General features: G+C 33.2%; 2 protein-coding genes across 10 annotated transcripts; one reads left to right on the forward strand and one right to left on the reverse strand.

Moving 5' to 3' along the window:
* Positions 1–190: 190 nt before the first annotated feature.
* Positions 191–15,587, forward strand: LOC126770056 (caspase-1-like). 2 transcript variants are annotated; one of them, XM_050489201.1, is made up of 2 exons: positions 191–1,126; positions 15,378–15,587. In XM_050489201.1, exons 1-2 carry the CDS (start codon positions 394–396, stop codon positions 15,389–15,391), a joined length of 747 nt encoding a protein of 248 aa, XP_050345158.1. In that variant the 5' UTR covers positions 191–393; the 3' UTR covers positions 15,392–15,587. The 2 variants fall into 2 exon arrangements, with proteins under 2 accessions (XP_050345158.1, XP_050345157.1); XM_050489200.1 differs by lacking the exon at positions 15,378–15,587 and having other exon boundaries at positions 191–1,402.
* Positions 3,027–24,882, reverse strand: LOC126769935 (GATOR complex protein Iml1). 8 transcript variants are annotated; one of them, XM_050488943.1, is made up of 27 exons: positions 24,493–24,882; positions 24,278–24,415; positions 23,859–24,028; positions 23,271–23,537; positions 23,046–23,188; positions 22,462–22,649; positions 21,905–22,382; positions 21,498–21,646; positions 20,680–20,877; positions 20,327–20,479; positions 19,382–19,537; positions 18,668–18,682; positions 17,518–17,735; positions 16,511–16,716; positions 15,891–16,065; positions 15,324–15,521; positions 14,223–14,303; positions 12,385–12,470; positions 9,733–9,804; positions 9,137–9,335; positions 8,957–9,062; positions 8,460–8,675; positions 6,987–7,114; positions 6,439–6,607; positions 5,565–5,796; positions 4,084–4,180; positions 3,027–3,281 (listed from the first exon to the last, which is right to left on the reverse strand). In XM_050488943.1, exons 1-27 carry the CDS (start codon positions 24,533–24,535, stop codon positions 3,078–3,080), a joined length of 4,485 nt encoding a protein of 1,494 aa, XP_050344900.1. In that variant the 5' UTR covers positions 24,536–24,882; the 3' UTR covers positions 3,027–3,077. The 8 variants fall into 8 exon arrangements, with proteins under 8 accessions (XP_050344900.1, XP_050344901.1, XP_050344897.1 ...); XM_050488944.1 differs by lacking the exon at positions 12,385–12,470 and adding an exon at positions 10,708–10,751 and having other exon boundaries at positions 6,987–7,147; positions 24,493–24,881; XM_050488940.1 differs by having other exon boundaries at positions 6,987–7,147; positions 12,385–12,467; positions 24,493–24,881.
* Positions 24,883–24,930: the final 48 nt, after the last annotated feature.

Genomic DNA, 24,930 nt, shown 5'->3' on the forward strand with positions numbered 1-24,930 from the left:
ATAAAAATATTAATCGTGTTATGTTTTTAGTTCGACGTTGACAGACAGATGTAAATTTTTTCTCTGTGGTTTATATATAGTCTACTCTGTGGTTTATACTTTTTTACTGCTACTAGACCAAAGAGTATATTAAAAACTTCCAATAAAGATAATAATAGAAATTCTCAAGTTTGTGGTTAAATCGGTCTGATATCTGTAGCATAGTAGTCACAGAGTACATAGATACACAGTACAAAAAGCTTAAATGGTTTCGTTGTCTGATCACTGATGTAATGTGTTTTTTTCTTTCAAATAAAGACGAACGCTCTTGGAATAGTAACGGACAACGATTTTAGTTAGCCTTCGTTTATTCTTAAATAAAGTGGTATTTTTTTCATCGAAAAGGCTGTTAAAATGTCGGATTTAAACACACATGATAATGGCACTGTTGAAAATGAAGCAGAACAAAGACCTAATGGAAGTGGAGACGAAGGCGACGCATGGGGAAGTCATGACTCTTCATCAGCACGTCGCTACGCCAGAATGCCCGTAGATAGGAATGCACCGTTTTATAATATGAACCATAAGAATCGTGGAATGGCAATCATATTTAATCATGAGCATTTCGATATTCACAGCTTAAAATCACGCACAGGAACAAACGTCGATAGTGATAACTTATCAAAAGTACTGAAAAACTTAGGGTTCCGTGTTACCATACTGCACAATCTTAAGTCTGGTGATGTGAACAAATATTTACAACAAACAGCTGAAATGGATCACACTGACAATGACTGCTTATTTATCTCGGTGCTGACTCATGGGGAAATGGGAATGTTGTACGCAAAAGATACTCACTACAAAGCAGATAACCTATGGTACTATTTCACAGCTGATAAATGTCCAACATTGGCAGGAAAACCAAAACTTTTTTTCATTCAAGCCTGCCAGGGCGATAAACTAGATGGAGGAATTACACTGTCTAATAGAACTGAAACAGATGGATCATCTAGTGCATCATACAGAATTCCAACACATGCTGACTTTTTGATTGTGTTTTCTACAGTCCCTGGTTATTATTCATGGAGAAATACCACTCGTGGCTCTTGGTTCATGCAAGCCCTCTGTGAAGAGCTCCGCTATTCAGGTACTGAAAGGGATATATTGACATTGTTAACATTTGTAGCACAAAAGGTAGCACTTGATTTTGAATCAAACACACCGGATATGTTAACCATGCATCAACAGAAACAAGTGCCTTGTATCACGAGCATGCTCACAAGACTACTTGTATTTGGCAAAAAACAATAATCTACCAAAAATAATAGCACTTTATTGTATCTTGTTAGTACCAGTATTAGTGTGATTTTAGGAATCCTTTATGGTTCTCTTTTAACTTATTAGATTAAACTTTTATAGCATTTATTTTATTTCGAAAATTAATTGTTGTGAATTGCAATTGTTCCCTGCCTTAATTATGTTTTTCTTCTTCATAACAATATTTGTCTTAATTTTATTACATTTTCTATGTCCATTTTTTATTAATCTTATTGTGTTTGCTTATAATCAAACTCTTAGCTGCATTTTTATCAATTAAGATTAAGATATCTAAGGATTTATTTCAAATTTAAAATAATAATAAATATTGCAATTTATTGACAGTTTTTGGTCGGTTTAATACATATTTGTGCTCAAATATAGTATGTATTTATAATACATAATGCACGCACAAAATCTTTAAAAAAAATATTTAATAGTTGCTAACAATTTACTATTGCAAATAAGTAAGTACTTAAGAATGCTGCCATTTTAAAATAAAATATTTAGAAAATATAAAAGAAGTTAATATAAAAGTTTGATCTCAAACACTTTTAGATTACCTATCTTTTATATTAATGTAAGAACAAATAATATTCTTTAACATTTTTCTAATTATGTAAACATTAAGTACATATCACTACCAGGCTCAAATTATTATTTTCAGTGTTATATAACAGTCACTAAATCATATTTATATGTATAATTTTTCCTACAGCTCACCTCTATTATAAAACTATAGAGTTGGGATTTTGTGCTTTGTTTAATATTTGTTACATTTAATATAATAAGTTTAATTTTGTTTCATTGGGCTAAGCATGTTATGAGATTAACTTTTCCTTTTATACATATTTTTCAAGCAATTGTCATTTGTTATGTTTTGCAAATAACTCTTAACTAATATATATGATAAGCTATTCATAAGGAGTATGAAGTTAAATTTGATACATTTCCATAACAGAATATCAATATATTCTATAATTTTAGTAAAATCACTTTACCTCAATGAAATTGGATTGATGTGATAAGTGTAATGACTGATGTTAGGGTATGGTAAGATTAAGTGTAATGTCTGTGAGGAGATCATTTATAATATTTGTCCCTTCAAAATTGTGCCTTGGAAAGACACTCAAATTTTATAGTATAAATTATTATTACAGAAAATATGAACAGAATGAATCTCTTCATAGATGTGAAATGCAACAAAATGACATATTTTGTTAACCCTTATTTTTTATATTTTGTGTAAAGCAATAAATTCTCCAAGTTTAACAATATTTTTTTATTTACAAACATTGTGGTTTCTTAAAAGTGCACTGTCAAACTTGCTTTGAATGTCAACTATGGTTTATTAGATCAATGTAACTAACTTTGCTAATTATAGAAGGTTTTAATTAAATGATGACTAACAATGTCATTCTTTGTTATTCACACATTTGTTATTTGTTTGATAATTAATGGTAATAGCTTTCTGTTTTAATAGTTTTACGTTAACCAGACCGGTACATGTTCGTCAAAATGATTTTATAATATAAATGTCAGATATAATTATTAATTAATGAATGAATTAAAGTGACTGAGTTATATGTATGAATACATAGTTACACTTTCTAAGAAGTTGAAAAAATATTTTCATTTAAAATTAAATAATTTAGATATGGTGCTATTTTAATTATATCTGAATTAATAGTTTGTTTGGACATTAAACATACAAAAAAAATCCAGTGATATATATATTAACAATTTATTAGAATTAATTTAATAGAGTTATATAAGAAAAATTAAAAACATTTAATTCCTTTTGCTTTCTCCCGTACTTCCCAGCACTGATCCCAGAATTGGCTCAACCGCTGTTCATTATTAGCACAAAAATGCTTAAAGTCACGTAACATTCGCATCTGGAAGCACTCATCTCCAGTTGCTGGAGTCTGAGACCATTTCCACTTTTTAGATATCATATGATTCCAAGACCACAAGAATCCCATCTGAAAATAAAAAATAAATTATGAATTACTTTAAGATTAAACGAAATAAATAATTCAATGATTATTAAATTAATTTTTAAAAATATAATATGTCCAATTTGTCGTTTTTTTTCGTTCAATAATTAATTAATTTTTGCTTTATAACAACTCTTGAAAAAATTAACTTGTTAACCAAAGTAGGTCACCACAACTATAGCTAACAAGGTACAACTTATAAGGTAATGATAACAAGCAACCCGTTATTAGCTTCACTGCCACAAATTCACAATATATTTTAATGTACTATTATATTATAATATTTTTGAAATAGGTCAATGTTGAAAATTTATTTCCGTTAAGTAATATTTTTACACCTACTAATAAAATAGGCAAAGACAAAACTGTTCACTATTTTTTTCTCCTCCATTTTTTAATTGTTTTTCTTTTATTTTCTTTCATAGCTTTTGGTGAGCTGTAGTTATCATGAAATATTTTCGTAAATAAAAGTAGAAAAAAAATTGTTCGAAACATACAAATTGATAATGACGTTTTTCTCAAACGTTGATTAATAATTCTGGTCTAACTTTGACCATGAGATGAACACTAGTTAATCCTAACATCCGGTATGTTAGTTTATACGATTAAAAATAATAATAATAAAATATTAGGTATGCAATTATGGCCATACATGTGTATGGCCGGTATGTAAGTATATCTTTGTATGAAATATTGTGTGTTCGGTCCGTTCTGTGGAGTACCATTCTGTATATGTATTTAATTTTATTAGATCAATTAACTTTAAAAAATAATAATTAGGCTTTACCCGGCGACTATTATCATAATCATCTTTATTTTTTCCACTGACGTGTCGAGTTATGTAACCCTCGTGTGGACTAGGAGCAGCCTCGTGAACAGGATATCTGTAGTGAAAAATTACTAAATCAATATAAACATTTAAGTCTAACGGAAACTGGTTTACAAATTATTCTAGAAAAAATAATGGTGCGTGTTAGTCAAATTCAGAGAAGTGTGATTCATTTATAAAACCTGATATTAAAAATATCAAGTATTTTAAATTTCTACTCGTCGATTTCACAATATTTATTCATTTTTTATTTAATATTGATTGATGAATCTATTTTGTTATTGAGAGTTACAACGACGAAACATTGGCCATTGCCGTTTTTAAAGTTCATTGAACGGCGGCGACGATCGTCGAACGATCGTAGTCTTTGGAAGAGATCAATGAACTTGGTATACTGCATTGCGTTATGTTCAACGTTACATTGAGGTTATTCTTTTGACGAAGTTTTTAAAGCTGTATTAATAGGAATGTGGCCCCCAAAAATAAATTAAATTATTTCTTGTTAAGGTTTTTCCACAAACAAACCCACACTCAACGTCAGGACGACTATTACGTATATTTATTGAAATGTTTATTTAATAATATGAAAAAGTATTTAATTAAATTCTACTTAGATGGCGAGTAGAATTTCCACTTCGCTAGATATAAATATTTTGAATTTAAAAATATATATTTTATAAAAATTTAATCGATATGCTGATTCAGATGTAATCGGATTATGAGTAATATGAAACGAAGCTCTCCAGATCATTTTCGCCGATGGCAATATCAAAGAACTTTATTTCTTTATTCAAAGAACTAATTGTGCGAATATAATTGCACCAACTGAAGTGCTCTCGGTATTCCCTCAATCTGAGTTCCGATGAGGTGGCCATCGCACACGACCGGAGAATGATCTTAACGTACTCGGACGTTACGTGCTTTCTTTAGCATTAGAGTGTCACGTGTGCACGGCCAACTTTTTTGATTTCCATTTCTAATACCATTACTTGTTAAATCACTATATTTTTTACATAAAAAAAGTGATCCAGTTGTCTACTGTGGCCTAGGAAACATCTGGTTTAGACGATTACAGCCGACGTCACTAGGCGGCGGTACGAAACGTCATCGTCGCGCAGTAGTATTTTGTTGCGAAGGTCAGTTTTTACTACGAAGAATTGCAATTAGAGAAAACGTTTGTATATACGGTTTTATTTTGTGTTCACTCACAATATGTCGTAAGGCAGTTGTTTAGACAATATATGATTGTTTTTCATCTCAAAACTTTAAATATTTTTTTGATGATTAGCAGTTAGTAATAGTCCGTAAATCTGTAAATCTGTCTTTATATGTATCTCATTCTCTTACACACGCACAGTATATTTAAATGTCGTGCATATAGAATAGGACGTTAGGAGCGTTAGTAGAGAAAATCTCAGGATATATTTTCAAATACTTACCTACTGGAGTTGAGCGGCTTGTTGACCGGCTTCGCTTTGAGGCCCTTTTGTTCCGACTTGACCGTCGTGGGGATGAGTATGAACATATTCCCAGTTACGTGAACGTAGAGATGATCGCCGACACCCGCGGCGTGCGACGTACTCTCTACCGTGCATTTGATGAAACCGAAACGGCCGACTATCGCTTCTTGGAAAAGGAATAATCTTTCGAGCCACGTATCTTCTGGGAAACCTGTCATAAAAATAATTACACTCGTTGCTCACGAATGGTTAAGTTAACTTGATAGTCAGCTCGTTAACATTGCACTGAGAAATATTAACTGTTCTTTATAAAGTCAATGCGCCGCCAGCTATTATAATTAAAATGCTATGTGTCATGAGTCTGTAATTACACTGGCTAACTCACCCATCTTCAAGTCCTTAAAAAATCAGTAACACAGAGTTCTGCTGTTTGACGAACGAACAAGTGATGACTGAGTGGTACCAACTCATCGTCAGACAAACTTAGACCAAATCCTCTCACGATTGAAAATAATCTTAATTTTGATACTACGGTTTCAGCGTCAGATCACATCATTCCATTAACATAGAATATTTTTATTTATTTTTTTATATCGCCACAGACGTGTTGTGTGCCTTTAATGTATTTTTATGTAACTATCGTGCATGCATGTTTATAACCGGACCGGATAATAATCTAAGTTTCAGAACATAGTTTATTAAAAAATTATTGTAACAAAAAAAAAAAAAAGAAATTCTTCACGACCTACGTCAACTTACATTGCGATAACTTTAATGTCACGTGACTTAGCTATTCTTTTTTTTTTTTTAATTTGATTCTGACGATAAGAATATCGATTTATTTTATTGTTACCTTCAAACAGTGCCGTTTTGCCCCTTAACAGTGGTTCTTCATTTAAAGGCACATATATAGGACCTCTTAAGGGATCTGACTTCTCAGTGAAGGGCAAAGCTAGTGGATCCGCTGGGATTGGGACCATTTGCAGGCGACAACTTGGTGCTTTGCGAGCCCAACCAATTATCTAAATGACACATGTTATTTAAATACGAGGTATTAACCGAATAAAGGCACATCGCATATAATCACGTGAATACGGTAAAATATGTAATTTTTTATATATAATATGATATGATGTATATATATATATCCAGCTCCAGCTCTGGGGTAGAGGGAGAGGAGCAATCGTTCTAGACGCCAGGTAGCAAGGGGCGCGAAAATGCAAAAAAAAAGAAATTGTCATAGACATATAATACAGATATAAATAAAACTTTTTTTTTCACAATACATCACACCAATGGTGGATTAATCCGATTTTAATCCTAAAAAAAATATATTTAACTAAAAGATTATAGACGTACATATTTTTCTTTTGATAAAGATATTTATGTAGGTATATTTACCAACTCAGCAACTATATTCCCGCTTGCGATAGCCCATTGGATGCACATTTCAAACGCTTGGTCTGGTCTGAAGGTCGCTTGGTAGCGCGCGTGGCCCCACTCTATTCGATCACTCTTATTGTTCACGTCTATATCGAGATGAGTGTTTTTATACAATGGCACTAAAATTGTAGATATATTGTTAAATACATCAAAACTATATCTTATGAGTTTCCTTTAAAACAATTCATGAAAAATTGCTATTATACCCTGTCCATTTGGTTATTCACTTTTTGGTTTGCCTTAGAACTTTAAAATGTGTATTAACAAATATTAATTAATAATTTTATTCAATATTCCTATTTATGACTTCTTACATACATAATAACGTAAATGTATCCTTTTATATTTTTTAAATAGGATAGTCATCTGTTTATAGGTAAATTTGTATAGGAAAAAACTTCCCATTCAAATATCAATAAAATATTTAAATTGAACAATCCTAAATACCTATATACTTTATATATACACTAGCAGCCTGTTAATGTCCCACAGCTGGGCTAAGGCCTCCTGTCCATTGTGAGTAGTCAATTACGTTAAATTGTGGGTTTCGAACATCGAAAATTAAGTTCTATTACAGTAAATATATATCATTCGTCGTCTTCCATCATGAAATTGGCGTTTGATGACGCGTCTTCGCCTAAATGTATTAATGTCGATATATATTTTTCCAGAACTGGTAATAAAAGGGTCAATAATCGAATCGATAATCAAAATATTTCGTTACCGCACTCGGTGTGTCTGGAGCGAGTTTTTTTACTCGCCTATTCGATAGAGTTGACTTAAACGAATTGTATGGAATGAAAACAGCTCCGTTTAGTGACAATAAATGAATTGCATACAATTCGTAGTTAACGTCAACGCTTTCGAATGAATAAAAACACTCGCAGTATGCACACAGTTGTAACTGTCAAAACCTGAATTAATGGACAGGGTATAGATATATTTTATTTTTATTGTCTTCAACTTTTTTCAATAATTACTATGAGGCTCAGTTCTCCAATTGCAAGTTTACTTCAATATTAGGTATAATTTTTTGATTTGTTGTTCTTTTGATTTGAATTATTATTACTGGCGATTGAAAAATTGGACTACAGTCTCAAAAAAGGGTCTCATTATATTTTGTTTTAAATATGAAGTCAAACAGTCAATACAAAAAGGTGAAGATAGTATCGATTGAATTATAAATACATTTTACTAAGAAACTTGTTAGTTGACTCATATGACCTTTTTGACCTCTTTGTTAATTGGAATATGTAAAAGGTCAAACTGTGATAAAAATCGGATTTATGTTATTTATGGTTAATAATTTCTAAGCACGTCATGTTAAAATTAATATGTAGATATTAAAATTAACATTGAAAATACCGTAGCTATTATTATTTGACATCTATGTCGAACAATTTTTTTATAATAAATTCAATTATGTCTTACAATCATCATTCTCCATATGCATATAATTAGGGTCGATATTGTCGCAAAGAAACGCAGGCATTCCAGAGTCATCGGTCGTAGTGCTGTTCCCAGATATATCGATAGCGCCCGTTTCAGACGTCAACAAGGGCGACCGAGGCCCTAAAACTTCTACCTCCATCCATTCGTTTTCAAAGCTTTGCAAATCCCCCAACGGTTTCACGTAGTCCGTTTGTTCTTTAATTAAATAAATCAATTATTAATGAAAAAAATCATGCGAATTGTACACAATCTCAACATTATTTGACAGGACTCAAAACATTGCCATCTCTTGCTCGCCTAATAAGAATTTAATTTGACAAACCAAATTAATACCTTTTTACCAAATCCCAATGTAAATTGACAGAACTAAGAAAGTTGCTATCTCTTTTTCGCGCGTGTGATTAAAAAGTAGAGTGAGTAATCATGACCGAATCGTCACCAATATTGAGATGAATCTAGTTTATGTAAAGGCTCACCCTTGTCTTTCTTTTGCGGAAGTATGTGGTACATATAATAACCGACAATGTACCGTTTTAGAGTATCACCGGACGCGTGGCAAATCATTTTATCGCGGAGCAGTCTCTGAAAATACACATAAATTATATTACGTTGTTTTAAAATAATATTATTTGATATGAATCGGTATGGAACTATACCTCCATACAGCTTGTCGCCTTTTCGTACGTCATGTTTTCCATATTGGCCTGAAGCCAGTGGATTGCATAAATTGAGACAAACGTATGCGAAGGCAAACTAACGGTCTGTTGGAGAAACCCTACGCCTAAACTTGGGTGACGCATTCGATCAATGACTTCTAACAGTGTTGCATTCGCTTTCAACTTTGGTTCTATAACTCTGAAACAGGAAAAATCATTTGGGTTCCGTAAATTGTTAAAAGTAAAGTTACAGCCTGTGAATGTCCCACCGCTGGGCTAAAGGTCTCCTCTCCCTTTTTTTGAGGAGAAGGTTTGGAGCTTATTCCACCACGCTGCTCCAGTGCGGGTTGGTGGAATACACATGTGGCAGAATTTCAGTGAAATTAGACACATGCAGGTTTCCTCATGATGTTTTCCTTCACCGTAAAGCACGAGATGAATTATAATCACAAATTAAGCACATGAAAATTCAGTGGTACTTGCCTGGGTTTGAACCCACGATCATCGGTTAAGATTCACGCGGTCTTACCGCTGAGCCATCTCCGCTTTTTAATTGATAAAAAAATATAAAAAAAATTACAACAAAAACTACTAACCCGTCGTCGTATGTGTCATCGCATTCGCCGGACTGGGATTGCGATCTTTCTAGAACAGTCTTTGCTGCCGCTCTGAAAGTTTTTATTAAAGTATTCAAATATGTAAGGAAAAGGTGTTGATGATCGTGTATATATTTAAATAAATAAATTACCATTTGCTAAAGCCTCACAAGAAAATAAAACTTATTATGAAGAAAGAAAAATAGGAAAACTTAAAATGTTGATAATTTTAGAGTATCTGAAGTTTTATTTGACACTATAAGCCCGTTTACTATATTCAAAAAACGATTAGTTTTACTTACGGGTAGTAGAATTGTGTAAGAGGCATAATTCAAAAGCATCTTAATAAAAAACGCTTTGTAAGTTTTGTTATTGCATGTCGCATTACTCAAACCGATCGGTTGTTGATATACAATAACGATTCAATAAATATAGGACCCGAGCGTTAGGGTAATATATATTGGTGACGTAATAAACATTAACAGACATATAGACATAAGCGGGTGTTTAGTTAAACACCGTTCTCTCTCTTTCCATCATCATTAATTTGACATTCGAAACGAGACAGCATTATTTAACTAATCAGCTTTTAAACGACGTTTATAAGTAACTTTTTTTTATAGAATAGGAAGGCGGACGAGCATATGGGCCACCTGATGGTAAGTGGTCACCAACGCCCATAGACATTGGCATTATAAGAAATGTTAACCATCGCTTACATCGCCAATGCGCCACCAACCTTGGGAACTAAGATGTTATGTCCCTTGTGCCTGTAATTACACTGTCTCACTCACCCTTCAAACCGGAACACAATGATACCAAGTACTGCTGTTTTGCGGTAGAATATCTGATGAGTAGGTGGTACCTACCCAGACGAGCTTGCACAAAGTTTTACCACCAGTAATATGTTAAGTATCAAAAAAACTTCAGTTACTCCGCAATTAGATGAATGATGAAAGCTGATAGTTTACTTACTTGATCCATTGACTATAATTTAGAGATTTACTGGGTGATATTTGCTGCAATGAAAGAGTCAATAAGCAGAAAAATAAGAAGCATCTAAGGTAATCGAACAAGCGTCTTTTAAAAGATAGGAAACTTTAAAATATATTAAGAATTACAATGAAGTATTTTAGAAAAACTCATGATTTTCCTTTTTATATTGAAGTCTAAATTATAAAAAATAACTATAAAAATTAATATTGTGGCCTGGTACTAAAAGGGATTATATCAATAACCCTTTCTTTTAGTAATTCGAATAGAAACAATGAACGAATGTTGATTGTTTCTATTAGCACGAATAAATTTATTGTTTTTTAAATTCTTCGCCATATGGCAAAATGTGATTCTAGTTTTACTCAAAAATGTACTTTGGTACTTTTAACAGGCCAGAGATTTCGTTAATGATTTATAAGGGATTTTAATGTTTAATGATATGGAATAAGTAAAATGATCAATAAAAAAACCAACTAAAAACCCCTACGCCATGCAGAAAAGCAAGCAAACCTGGTACTTACTACAGAACTTTACCAGTCAAGAATTTCACCGGTAATATACAACTCAAATACACAATACAACCCGCAAGAGTTAACTGGTGACTTGGATTGCGGAAGCGCACGTTTGCTAACAAACGCATCGATGCGAGAACGGTAACAGCGCGGTGTTTGGGTAGGAGGGTAGCGCGCGCGCCACGGTAGCATGCGGAAGCGATCCCGTGGCGCTCCTCGCTAAGACGGAAAGGGTACCGCTGGTTTTTTAGTGGGTATTCCGATGTTCGGGGCGCACTCGGCGCCTTGGACAGCGGCGAGCCCCACATACCCCCACCGTTCCCGTGGGGGAAATGCGTAATGCGTTTTTCCAGCGTTAAAAAAAGGAGGGTAGCGCGCATTCCGCTCTGGGTTCAATTCTACTCTGAATTGTCACTTTATCGCAATCGAATCGAAGCGTATCGACTATTGGTATAAAAGTTAGCAATTAAGTTTTGTTTTGACACAACGGTATACAATAGTAACAGAGATTGGAATTGAATCGGGAACGTATCGTTATATATTAGTAGATTTGGCCCCTGATCTAAATTAACTTTTGCGGGTAATAGGGTTATCACAACTTTACATTGATGTTCGATGGTACATCGGTTTCGAAATGAAGAGTGTGTGCTTAAATAGAAGACTGAGATACAATGATTCAACGACAATGCTAGATCACGATTCAATATTTACGAAATACTTATGTGAATATTTAATGCGATAATACAATTTAATAATTGTTAACAGTTTGAACCAAAATGATTGAGTTTTTTTCATTGTTACATTGCCATCTAACAAGGCATTGACTAATCGTTTTTATATTTTACTAAGTTTAATTTGAATGCTTGTGTAACTGGAGTAATTCGAACTATTTCTTTGAAAATTGGTAATGATGATATTATCTAATGTTGTGAAAGGTGTAGTTGGATGAAATAGAAACCTTACAAAAATCTAAGATTTAAGGTCCTATTAAACCATTAGTTTTTTTGTTTCTAACAATATTCACTAAAACAGAAAGGTAGGGTGCGGTATTTTTATGTATAAATGGGGCGTTAAAACTAGATTAAAATTTGATTCTGGCATTGTCATTTGAATCACAAAGCGTTTCATGTAGACGAATACTGACATGGCTTCGATCCGAAGCCGCGGGCGGTCGGGTAGCCGTGTGCTGCCGACGCGCTCTCTGAACGGAGAGCTGGACACTCCGCCCTGCTGCACCACACGCACGTTAACGTTACAACACTACGTACAAATATATACATACACCGGCAAATATCTTAAACATTTTTCAGAGCAGCGCGGGAATACATGCGCATAAACTTACATATAACAAAATATTGTCTCGAAAAGGCCGACTGAATCGGCTGATAGTAACTTCTGCTCAAATGTCAAGATATTTACCGGTTGAAACAGAATTATTATCCGAAAATATAACTTGAAAATCGATACAAAATTAAAAATCCGGTTTTATTCATAAATGTAAATAATGAAAAATGTTTATCCATAAGTCAATTTTCAGATAAAAATCCCAATCATCCAGTCACAAAATAATTACCATTATTTGCATAGCATACTTTTATATATATACCTTCTAATCAAACACGTACTAAATACAACTGCTTTTAAGACGGAGAAGAATCTATAACAGTAGACGTAATAAAAAATTATTTCTCTTAATAAGGTACCGTCTCAAAAACAGTTTTTTTACTGATCTAAGAGAACTCAATCATTAAATAAACAAAAGAAGCCAGCCAACGTAATTACATTTTATGGAGCAGTACGTGCATCGCTTTACGTGATTTTATAAGCAGTGCTACATGTACGCATATAACATACAATCTAATTACTTAAAAATTATGGTATGAAAAGCCATAGGTTACTATGATTATGGTGTCAACTCAATGTGCTTGCTACTTTTATTTGTAAGGATTTATGGTGCGACCTCAGTATGTGCTATTACTTTGTCAACTACACACTATGGCTTAAAAATTGTTAATAATAGTTATAATATTAAAGCTTATGGCAAATTCCAAACCAACCGATTGTTACAATGTGTTTTTAAAACCCTAACATCCAAATATAACTAACGTTTTGAGTTGACAAAATATAAAATAAGTGTGAGACAAAACAAAACATGAAATTATTGATACATGTATAATAGTGTTTTCTATGAAATAATCTTTTACTGGTTATCGAAAAAAAAAACCAGAATAAAATTAAATTTCGAAGGTTTAACACCTTAGTACATATTGAATAAAAAAAAAAAACAAAATTAATGGTGATTGTGAAAATGAAAAAACAAACAAATATAAACTAAGACTCGATGTGCAAACCAAATATTATTATTTAAATATTAAGGCTGTAGCTTCGTAAGTGTCCTACTATAGCTACATTATGAGTGTCTGTCTAAACAAAGCGTTCAAATTAATTGTCGCCTAATCTATTAAAAACCGTCTTTATTCTTTGATTATATCAATTTATCCAACTCTAGCATCTCTGGTCTTATCTGTGGTCATAATAAAAAATGCCTCTTCATTTTTTACAAATTGAATTTAAAGCCAACGAATCGTATAACCTATTAATAAATCAGCTGAAATATTTTCCGACTTGAGGATAACAAATTTGCAGTCTGCTGATCCCGGTTCAAGAAATCAATTATATTATACAGTAAACTCTCGACCATCTGCTGGCGTATTTTCGCGTTTCCCTTATGACATTAAAAAGTAATTCCTTTTTTTTTTTTTTGTAGTTGCTTCGACAAGACAAGGTACATGAAATTGAAAGTTAAAATTATTGTCTATTAATTTTTTAGTGTTTTGTTTGGTTTTCTTCCTTTTACAGCCTATTTTGGATTATCGGTTGCCGAATTCCGCGGATAATCGGGAGTTTAATGTATTTCCGGAGCAGAGATGCAAGCGAGTGTAGACGTTATCACCACGGTGGTGGGGCTAGAGTTCCGTGTACCTGCGCGTTCCGCGTGAGGTTGGAAGTGGAGTGCCGCCGCCTCGTGAGGGCCGCCTCCGAAGAGCCGCAAGTCGTCGCCACCTGCGGCAGCCGAGGTGTATTCCTAACCTCCTTGGAGCCTATCCCCCACTAAACTCCGGCCCTACTTTCAGTGAAATTACGATTTGTGAAGTGAAACTTTTTCGGTGCGATGTAAAGTCATAATTGACTACAACGTTTTCATAAAAAACGTTTGTGACTCAAAAAAAAATCACTTCTGACACGTGTAATGAGCTGCATTTTGTAAAAAAATGTTTTATATTGAGAAAATAAAAATATAGTGTTAAATTCGCGTTTTATTCTGTTAAAGAATTGTTTGATTTGACAATTGTGGCTAATCAAATTTGTAGGGCCGGCGTTGGTTTTTGTTGCCTCCGTTAGATCGGACATTCAACAAATCGTTTGACGGCCCGGGCTTTTGAGGCGTATTAGTGGCAAATGTGTAAAATTATCGACGTCTTGAACGATCTGATTTTTATCAATACAAATTACTACTTTATACATAATAAGATTTTTATAAAACAAGAAGTATTAGATCATTTTAATTATTTAGTGCATGCAAGTTTACTCAAACAGGAAATTGAATACAGGGAATGCAAATAAAGATAAAAATACACACAATACATGAATTACACATGCAGACAAGAGGGTTTCATTTTGTATTGCGGCTGTGTGAAGGAATTAATTAATAAATTACAAGGAAAATTTTGATCGCAATTGAACTCATGTCTGAAATAAACATTGTGACATGCCATACAGTAAAATAATTGTAACGTTTCGAGCTTAAAATTTCATGTTTGAGTTTATAATATAATTTATAAATGTGTACATATTAATTGCAAAGTTGTGCTTTTATTTACTAAAACGCATGCAAGTGCTTTATTGACATCTACGTGTACATTCGGGTGCATTTTAATTTTCATGCCCAAACTTGTTAGATGGCTAAGTACTTTACGAATATATCAAAAATATTTACATTATCATATTTTTTTTTTCAATTTACTTTTGTTTTTAAGACAATTTAATGTTTAATTTCTTGAAGCGTTTACATTTAATACTTACCCTTTGCTTGTTTGGTCTTTTTACTTTGTTAAAATATGATTCTGTCATTTTAAGAAACCCTTCCGTGAGATGGTCCAAGTCTTGGCGTGTTGGTGTTGGGTAAATATCACAGTGGGTCGACTCGTCTTCTAAGATCGTCTTCGTGGCTGGATTGATCAGCGGCAAGAGAAGGGTACGGAACCGCCAATATTTGAGAGGCTAGAAATGACAATTATTTTATGTACCCCTGTTGTTTATCTATATAATAAAATAATATATTTTTAATCTAGTTTTAATAAATAAGCAACCACCTAAGAAGAAATGGTCACTCTTACTCATATATAATATATCTTACATATATACGATTGACTTTTACGATTGACTTTTACAGCTCATTAAAAATAAACCTTCGTTGTCTCCCACCTTAAATTGATTTCTTAAACAATAATATCGATTGTATTGAGTCACGACAAAACGATAAAAATCTCAAACTGTACCCACGGGTCAAGATAAGGTGGTTCTATTCTATTCTGTTGGCTTACAAGGCTTTGTACTTTCGCCTTGTATACGTATACATTGCAAACCAACCTCAACAAGTGCAAAGTCGGTATCGCCTCGCGTGCAAATGTAGTGATCCATGTAATTCCAGTTGTAGTTCTCAAGCTTTTCAGTCGTGAACGAGACCCAGGACACTTCGTACGTGTCGTGGTTCGGGGCGTGGAAACGATATCTGTAGTGAATGTTGAAAGGAGGATATGGATGTCTGAAAAATTTAGAAAATATGATTATGTAATAATTATCACATACATCCTATAGACAATATCTGGAGATTTTGTTTTTGTTTTGAAGAAAGTTTAACCTGTGTATCTGTGTAGTAGTTCCCAAACGAATGGACTAATATTATTGGCAAATATTTAAATTTACCTTGTTTTCTTCTCTCCTGTAATCTAGTGCATTCGACAAATAATGAAAAAAATCACATAATTGTAATTCTTCCTCTTTCAAGAATGTACTTAATTTATACTCGGTTCACGTTACCCTTCAATTACAATACACTACCAAAAAAGGCTTCTACATGCACTTTTGAATTGTCATTTTAAAATATTATTTCAATATGAAGTCGCAACAAGTTCTGGTGTCATTTTTCGAAAACTGACAAAAAAAACCTTTTGTTTTTCATGAAAATCTCGAACAAAATTCAAACTCACCTCGGCCTGTACCTCGTGACGGTGATAGTGGATCCGACAAGAGTGAGCTTGTGGAAGATCCTACCGATGGACAGCAGGTACCGTTTGGCCACGTGGGCGGGCTTGCTGCTCTGCGGCGCCACCTTGGACGGCGGCGGCGCGTGTGTGGACGGGCAGTGCGACTCGATTACTTCGCTGTCATTCACTCCAACGATTAACTGGAAGCCCTGCGAATACCATAAAACCTTTAAAACAAATGTTTTCAATATATATTACTTGTTCTATTCCTAAGTTTAATTAAATTAAAATTCCCAATTAATATACGAGAAGGCGTCGGAAATATTTCACCGCCTTTTAGTATGCTCAGACATAAGTACTGCGAGAAATATTAATCAGACGTTATAAGCCGTTAATGCGCCGTCCATTATAGAACAAAGATGTCTTAGTGCCTATAAAAAGATTGAGTAAGAACTCGTCCTACATACCTGAACGCAGCATTGCAGTATGCAGTAGTAGCAGTAGAATAACTATTGTATGGGTGGTAACTACGGGTAGTTATTGAGTAGATATATAGATACATTATATTAAAGATAAATAAAATTAAAGAACAGAGGTTAAAATCGTTATCATCTTCGAGTATTAATTGGATACAAAAAAGCCTTAGCCAAAAAATTAATATATATATTTTAATAACGAATTATATTTAATCATAGTAATTCAAATGATGATACTGGTGGTAGGGCTTTGTGCAAGCTCGTCTGGATAGGTACCACCCACTAAACAGATATTCTACCACAAAACAGCAGTACTTGTTATTGTTGTGTTCCGGTTTGAAGGGTGAGTGAGCCAGAGTAATCACAGGCACAAGGCATATAACATCTTAGTTCCCAAGGGTGGTGGCGCATTGGCTATGTAAGCGATGGTTGACATTTCTTACAATGCCATCGTCTAAGGGCATTTGGTGACCACTTACCATCAGATGGCCCATATGCTCGTCCGCCTTCCTATTCTATAAAAAAAAAGATCACCTGCGCCAATCGCTGCGAAACCAACTCCTTGAAAACTTCCATGGTCGTAAGTGGCTCTTTGTATATAGCCCTGTTTTTAGCAAAATCCGCGTTCACATCGTCCGGCAACAAATTATAGTCCGATACTAGATAATCGTTTTGCAATGATCTTTTGTCCGGGAAATAATCCGTCGTTATAGGAAGGCACGCTGGTATAGTCAGAGATTTCCAGTCCACGCCTAAAGAGAAAATATCTTTGAAGAATTGTCTATTGTATTACATTATATAGAATATTACAGTTTTGAGCTTGAATGAATATTAAAGCGACTGTTAGTACGAAAAGCAATGATTTAAAAATAGAATACTACTAATTAATAAGCTAGACGTCGAGCGACGTTTTGATAAAGATATTGCAGTAACAGATTATAAAAAAATATTCGAATAATGAAGTATTTTAATAAATCGATGACACAAAATAATAACATATATTCGAATGCTACCGAAAAAGGCCCAAAGCGTTTATCATTAAAATCATTGTGTTACGGCCAAATATAATAAGTTTATTAAAAGTATTTAATTGTATAACATGTCTCAGTTTATCCAAAGACATATTCCATTGGAAGGAAAGAGACAGAGTACGTTTTAATTATTACATGAATAAACATTTATTAAGAGTAGGTTCAGTATTACAATGGTGTGACATGCTTTATTATCAATATACATATACATGAATTTATTTATTAAGCATAACTTGTGTTATTTTAATTGGCACATTGTTTTAAGCACATGTTTACTAATCAAATGCGATTGACCACAAGTTTATTTAAGAAAAAAAAAAAGTGTTTAAACACTATGCTATTCTGTTAAATTATTAGAATAATTATCAGTAGCTACTTAAAAAGGTACTTTCAAAAGAGGTTTTATTTGCTATTTGGAACTGTAAGGAAATTAAACTTGTGACCTATTGCTATCGAGCATACCAGCTCATTATTTCTATTTAACCAGGCTAGTACGTTCCATACGAATAGCATATTGGATTTGCTGCTAAAATTCTAAGAAGCGGATTACAATTAGTGATAAAAGATTCCCCAAAAATAAATAGATTATTTTTTTAATCATAAAGGGTTTGCGGAAACTACTTGATGCAAATCCAATGAATGGGATATCAAACCTATAGCTCGGTTCGCTTTGGGCCGCATTCGATCCGAATTTGGAGATTTCAATGCGACGATATCATGAAACATCAGAAATGAGATGAAAATTTAGTATAAGTTATGAATGAAGAGGCGTTCCTTCATCAACTATATCAACAAGACAATATCTCTAATATATAATATATCCACTATCAATAATGGTACTTTGGTCAAAATTCACCAAATCTTTTAATAATAATAATAATATCCTGGGACATTTTTTACACACGGCCATCTGACCCCAAAATAAGCTTGTACAGAGCTTGTACTATGGAAACCAGACAACTGATATACTATTTCTCTTTTGTAAATACATACTTATATAGATAATTACACCCAGGCTCAGGACAAACAGACATGTTCATGGACACAAATATCTGTCCTGGGTGGGAATCGAACCCACAACCTTCGGCGTGAAAGTCAAGCATCCACCAACCACGCCAACCGGCTTTTAAAGAAATTCAATCAAATTTTTGTGTATATCTCGTAGTCATACATCACAGTATCATTCGAATTATATTACAAGTTTTATTCCATTTAATAATAAATACTGAAAAAGTATATAATAATTTTCGACGTTTACATAATAATATCTTTAAATACTACTAAATTTCTCCGAAACAGATTTATAGTATAAAAAAAACAGTTCAAGTAAAATGAATACTATAAAATAATTTATATTCAATAATCACCGGTAGTTAAGGCCGGTGTCCACTCCTGTTCTCCAGTGGCGCCCCATAATAATGCAAGCGAGGCGTTATTTGTCGTGGAAGGAGTACTTAAAGCAGTCCCTATAATGCTTAAAGCTCCTGAAGCGCTTATCATACGCTTGCGACCCATTACATTACCTGAAAGAATGTTGCCATATGTAATATTAAAATAATATTGAACTGCAAACTTAAGTATTTGCTGTCACTCGTAATTAAGATTTATTTCGTGCAATTACTACGTAAATTAAATAAAAATTTGCTATATTTTCGTGGCATTAGTGACGTTCCTATTTATTTTCTTACAGAACGCTAGATTTGTTAATCGACAAATGATATTTACAGATCTACACAGAGAACTTCGCGGCGAAGATCATCTATATACAGTTTAGCTAATAAAGACGTAAATGCATATTGCAAATATGAATACTGAATAGTCTCCGCTAATTTGTATAGAATAATAATGATAAAGCTGAAATTAAATTAAATCCAACGAAAGTTTGGGTTCAAATCTTTACAGTTACTAATAAGTTTTTCATGTGTTTGTGTTTATACTCTTATCTTGAGTATCGTGAGAAAAAGCATGTTGACAAACTTAGTGGTATTAGAAACTAACCGTAGACTATGCTGTGGCTGTTACTTTTTTTTTTTATAGAATAGTACGGAGGAGCATATGGGCCACTTGATGGTAAATGGTCACTAACGCCCATAGACATTGGCATTGTAAGAAATGTTAACCATCGGTTACACAATGCGCGATCAACCTTGGGAACTAAGAAGTTATGTCCCTTGTGCCTGTAATTACACTGGCTCACTCACCCTTCAAATCGGAACACAACAATACCAAGTACTGCCGTTTTGCGTTACTTATACTTATATATAGTTACTTATGTCACCGATTTTATATTATATAAATAGTTTCGTATTTACCATCGACTTGAAATACAGAATGGTTATTATTGATAGTAGAGCCGTTTTCCTTGCTACTGTTATTCTCAGAACGGTGTACGTCCGGTCGCGAAGCCGGCTCTCCAGCTGGTCTCGCTTGATAATGGTGCTGCTGGATTAACACGCCGGTCGGACCTGTACAGGTGCAACAAGATGTACAATTTATTATCAAAGAAATAATATAACCAACTTGTTTCCCCCCACAGCTTAACAAAATATGACTGGAAATTTTCAAAACTTAGGTCCGTACGACCTGGATTAAAGCCGAGGTCCGATTTGTCTCGGTATAATTATTTTACCGTTTTTTAAAATATACTTAAGACATTCCAACTCACCTTTAGGAAATATATGAGTCCAACGGCGCCGATTGCTCGTTAGCTTGACGGTAACGTGGGAGGGGTCGAAGGGGTTGATGAGCGCCCGCCCAGTCCTTATCACCGGCTTATTGGACACAGAACTCCGCGGGGAAAGTCGGTTTATTGAAATTGGCGAATCCGTTGCGTCACTGCCCGTCTCGTTAACCCCATGTTTACCTGAAAAATAAAAATAAACTTTTTTAGTATTTATGAATATGAAATTATAAAATATATATTGCATGCAAACGATTTAGTTTGAGCGTAAATTCCGAACGGCAAAACAGCGTTATTAGCAACTACAGGGTAAACAAATTAGACCTTGAATTGATATGACGTCATCTTAAATAGTCTATGGATTCGTGAAAAAATTGCTTTTTGAACATCGGTGAAATTGCTATCTGAATTTTGGAAGTAAAATTAAAGTGGATATAAGTAATTAAGTGGAATAGTGTTGTATTATTTGTTTGTAATGCATAATATAGCAGACCCATTACAAATCGCATAGAATATGTAAATCAAATGTTTGCTCATCTTATGTCTTTTTCTATGGGTATATAATATTTAATATTTCATATATTGCTACGATTGCCTTTGAACTAAGTATAGGTTTGTATGTAAATTATTTAGTAATTTAATTAAGTAGAATGTTTTAGCTGCAGGTTTTGTAGACGCAAATATACAGTTTTTTGCTTCTCTTTAAAGTAAGCAATTAATGCATACGATCTTTTTTACTAACACTAGCGATAATCAAAGCTGATTATCATTTACAGCAAGAGATGAAACCAGATGACACTTACTGCTCGTTAGAATATCCGAACCGAGACTGTGATGGATGTCGGGATCGGACATTTTCCTATGGTGAATAGTAGAAGCTGGTGGACTTCGTCTGCTTATACCTTCTAAGCCAGCAACGGATGTCTTCTTAGTACGAGTGACCCTCTGCACACTGAATTAACAAGTTATTTTTTTATGTAAATAAAAAATGGAATATTAAAAATATCATTATTTGAATAACCAATGGTTTAGTTTAATTTTTCTTCAAAACCGAGACTTTTTAGAGCATTCTTTGCAGTTTGGAATATTCTATTATGTCATGAACCATTTTAAGTTAGATAAGTTTTTAAGATAAGTAAATAATATAAAACTTATTTATTGTTAATATTAATATGATTAAATTATACAAGTAATTATTTCAAATACTAACCATGTGCTGTGGGCTGGTGGTAGCTGAAACACCTGAGCGTCATATGCGTCATAATCAAATATTGAATTGTGCATATAATCATCCTCCTTTATTAACTTCCCTTTCGATTCATCTTCATACATCTTTTTCAGTGGTTCTTGACTTTTCCTCGGCGGTAATTTAATTCTTGGTATAAAATTTGAGTATGCAACTTTTTTATTCGTGGAGTAAAACGATAAGTTAATCCAATGTGGCATCGAATAATCATCTATAGAATTTAGATTGCTGTCTTTGTTGTGGAATTTTAGTAGTGGAACGGCATGCAAAGGTTGTTCACCCACACACACAAGATCACTGCCGACTCCATTATCTATGATTCTCTGTTTAGTGACATTTGTCAATTCTCTATCCACCTCAAACACGCCAACACCCGGTGTTATCACAACACTGAGCTGGCCAGTCCGATCGAAACATCTATCCAAGTAATGTTTTTCAAAAACTGAAAATGCAAATGGTAAGCATAATGAGAAAAGATAGCAATTATATCAGTTATTTAAAAATATATATTCAGATTTTACCATTTAAACTCATGTTAAGAACTTCAAGGAAATTTCCTTGAGCTGCCGTAGAATTTATGGCTGTCGGGATTTCCATATTGGGCCTTTCATGATACTGCAACACTATCTTTTGATAGTCTGTAAAAAGCCTCCGCAATTGGAGCAATACATTTGACCAGTCTTCGTATCTCTCATTTTGAACTGCCACTCTTAAAAGGTTTCAAAATCAAAATTGGCAACAAAAACAAAACACTATAATTTCTTTTGGCTCTAAATTTTTTTTTTTTTTTTATAGAAAAGGAAGGCGGACGAGCATATGGGCCACCTGATGGTAAGTGGTCACCAACGCTCTTAGACATTGGCATTGTAAGAAATGTCAACCATCGCTTACATATCCAATGCGCCACCAACCTTGGGAACTAAGATTTTATGTCCCTTGTGCCTGTAATTACACTGGCTCACTCACCCTTCAAACCGGAACACAACAATATCAAGTATTGCTAATGGCTCAGTAGTTTGAACTATAATTACCAAAAAGGTCAGATATATCCTTTTCTCATATAAAATAAATGAAAAAATATTATTAATAAAAATATTAAATTTACCTATAAAAGTCTTCATAAAATCTACCTCTATAATCTTTTTGGAGGCATTCCTTCATGTGCTGTGGAAATTCTTCTAAAGTTTTAGCTTTATAAAATGTTCTTGAAAATAATACAATGGTCACTTCATGGTTACTGCCATTTTTCTAATATGAAATATTAAAAAACTAACATTAGTGGCTGCATATTAAATGCAATTACAAAACATTATTATATTTATAAACATACCTTCCATTTTGTAAAAAGATCTGCAAGAAACCCATTAACAGCCTTCTCAAAGTACAGATCACCGTGGATGTCAAAGTCCCACATTTCTGATGACATTTGAATGAAAAGATAAACCATAGATGTGGACGATCTGAATACAATTTTAGTGTCTTCTGTTATTACTCCACATGCGACCCTGTCACCCTGAGACCACATTTCATATACTTGACATCTAACTGCCCCACCACAGTACTCAATCTTTTTATTGAGGTAGACACATGTGCTTACCTAAAAAAATAAGAATGTATAAATCGCCACCTTACTGCAAGATTTGCTTTTTAATGTGGATAGAAGAGAATAGTCCCCCTTAATTATACTTGCACTGATATAATATTCTACAAATTAACTACCTATTATACAAAAAAAATACATATTTATTATTGCATGAGATAAAACTTGTGGATTAAAATTAACCTGGGTTATTGATACCCTAATCAAGACATCTGGGGAAATACAATATTAAATGGTTATACTGTAGTGTATTTTTTTCTATAAACTGGTATTGTGGTTTACATACTTAATTGACTGTATTTAAGTTTGTAAACTTACTAAATGATTCTTCAGCCTCCACATTTCTGATCTTCCCAAATACTGATCTTTAAATGTCAATTCCACTGAGTCCAGTGCAACATCTGCTACATTTACAACATTCACGTAAACATCAGCAAATGTTCTCAGCTGAAATGTTGTGGCAATACTTTGTTCCACGCTGATGGTATCTAAGGATATTTTAAATAGAATATCAAAAATATTACAAAAAGACTATATATTATTTGTTTAAAATGTATGTATAATATTTAGTATTTATTGAATAATTATTTAACTTATAAAATGTTGTTGCATGTTGCAAATTGGTTTTCAACCTTTACTCTTTTAGAATGAGTAAAGGTTGAATAATTGAAGTAAGTTTTCATGTCTGCCTAGGATATTTTACACAAGCACTACATTATTTAAAAAAACATTTGTACCTCTCCCTCGGCCCGGAGCATCCACCTTAGTAACTTGTAAAAGAAGTCGAGGGTAGTCATTTTCTGGATGATAGATTTCAATTATATCTTTCTCCTTCAATCCAGGATAATCTTTTAGATTGATTATAAGATCTTCCGCTGAATGTATTTTTAAACATTTTAGTATACCATCATTTAAGTAGAAAATTTTTATTTAATAATAAAATCATACTTACAGCTAAAACTAGATTGATGCACTATTAACTTAAATGACTTCATTTTAGTAGTTATTTAACTGTTCAAAAATAAGTTTAAAACATCCCGTTGATTGTTTTCACTTAAATTAACTTTATTATCAACTCTCGTTAGACAATTTTTATTTTTCATTTTATAAGAATACAAATGATTGCGCATTAATGTAAAGTAAATATACCTATATCATAATGATAATGAACAAACAATTAGTAATTGATTATAAATGGTAATAAAATTAGAAGATGTCTCAAATAGACATTAACAATATACTTGACAACAAACGTTAATTAGAGCGATTCGTAGACAGAAAAACGTACTTGTCTACGGAGAGAATAAAATGTTTTGCTATAAATTATAATATTGAAATGTCAAAACTCAAACTGACCTACCTACCAATAAGTCAACAATTATTCATATTG

This window comes from Nymphalis io, chromosome 8, assembly GCF_905147045.1.
Source record: "Nymphalis io chromosome 8, ilAglIoxx1.1, whole genome shotgun sequence".
NCBI lineage: Eukaryota > Metazoa > Arthropoda > Insecta > Lepidoptera > Nymphalidae > Nymphalis > Nymphalis io.

Coding starts and splice junctions, on each gene's coding strand:
- LOC126770056 (XM_050489200.1), top strand. CDS start 394: ATGTCGGATTTAAACACACATGATAATGGCACTGTTGAAAATGAAGCA.
- LOC126769935 (XM_050488939.1), bottom strand. CDS start 24,535: ATGAAGTCATTTAAGTTAATAGTGCATCAATCTAGTTTTAGCT. Junction 20,480..20,679: donor GACTCATATATTTCCTAAAG/GTGAGTTGGAAT, acceptor GCACCTGTACAG/GTCCGACCGGCGTGTTAATC. Junction 9,336..9,732: donor GATGACACATACGACGACGG/GTTAGTAGTTTT, acceptor TTCCTGTTTCAG/AGTTATAGAACCAAAGTTGA.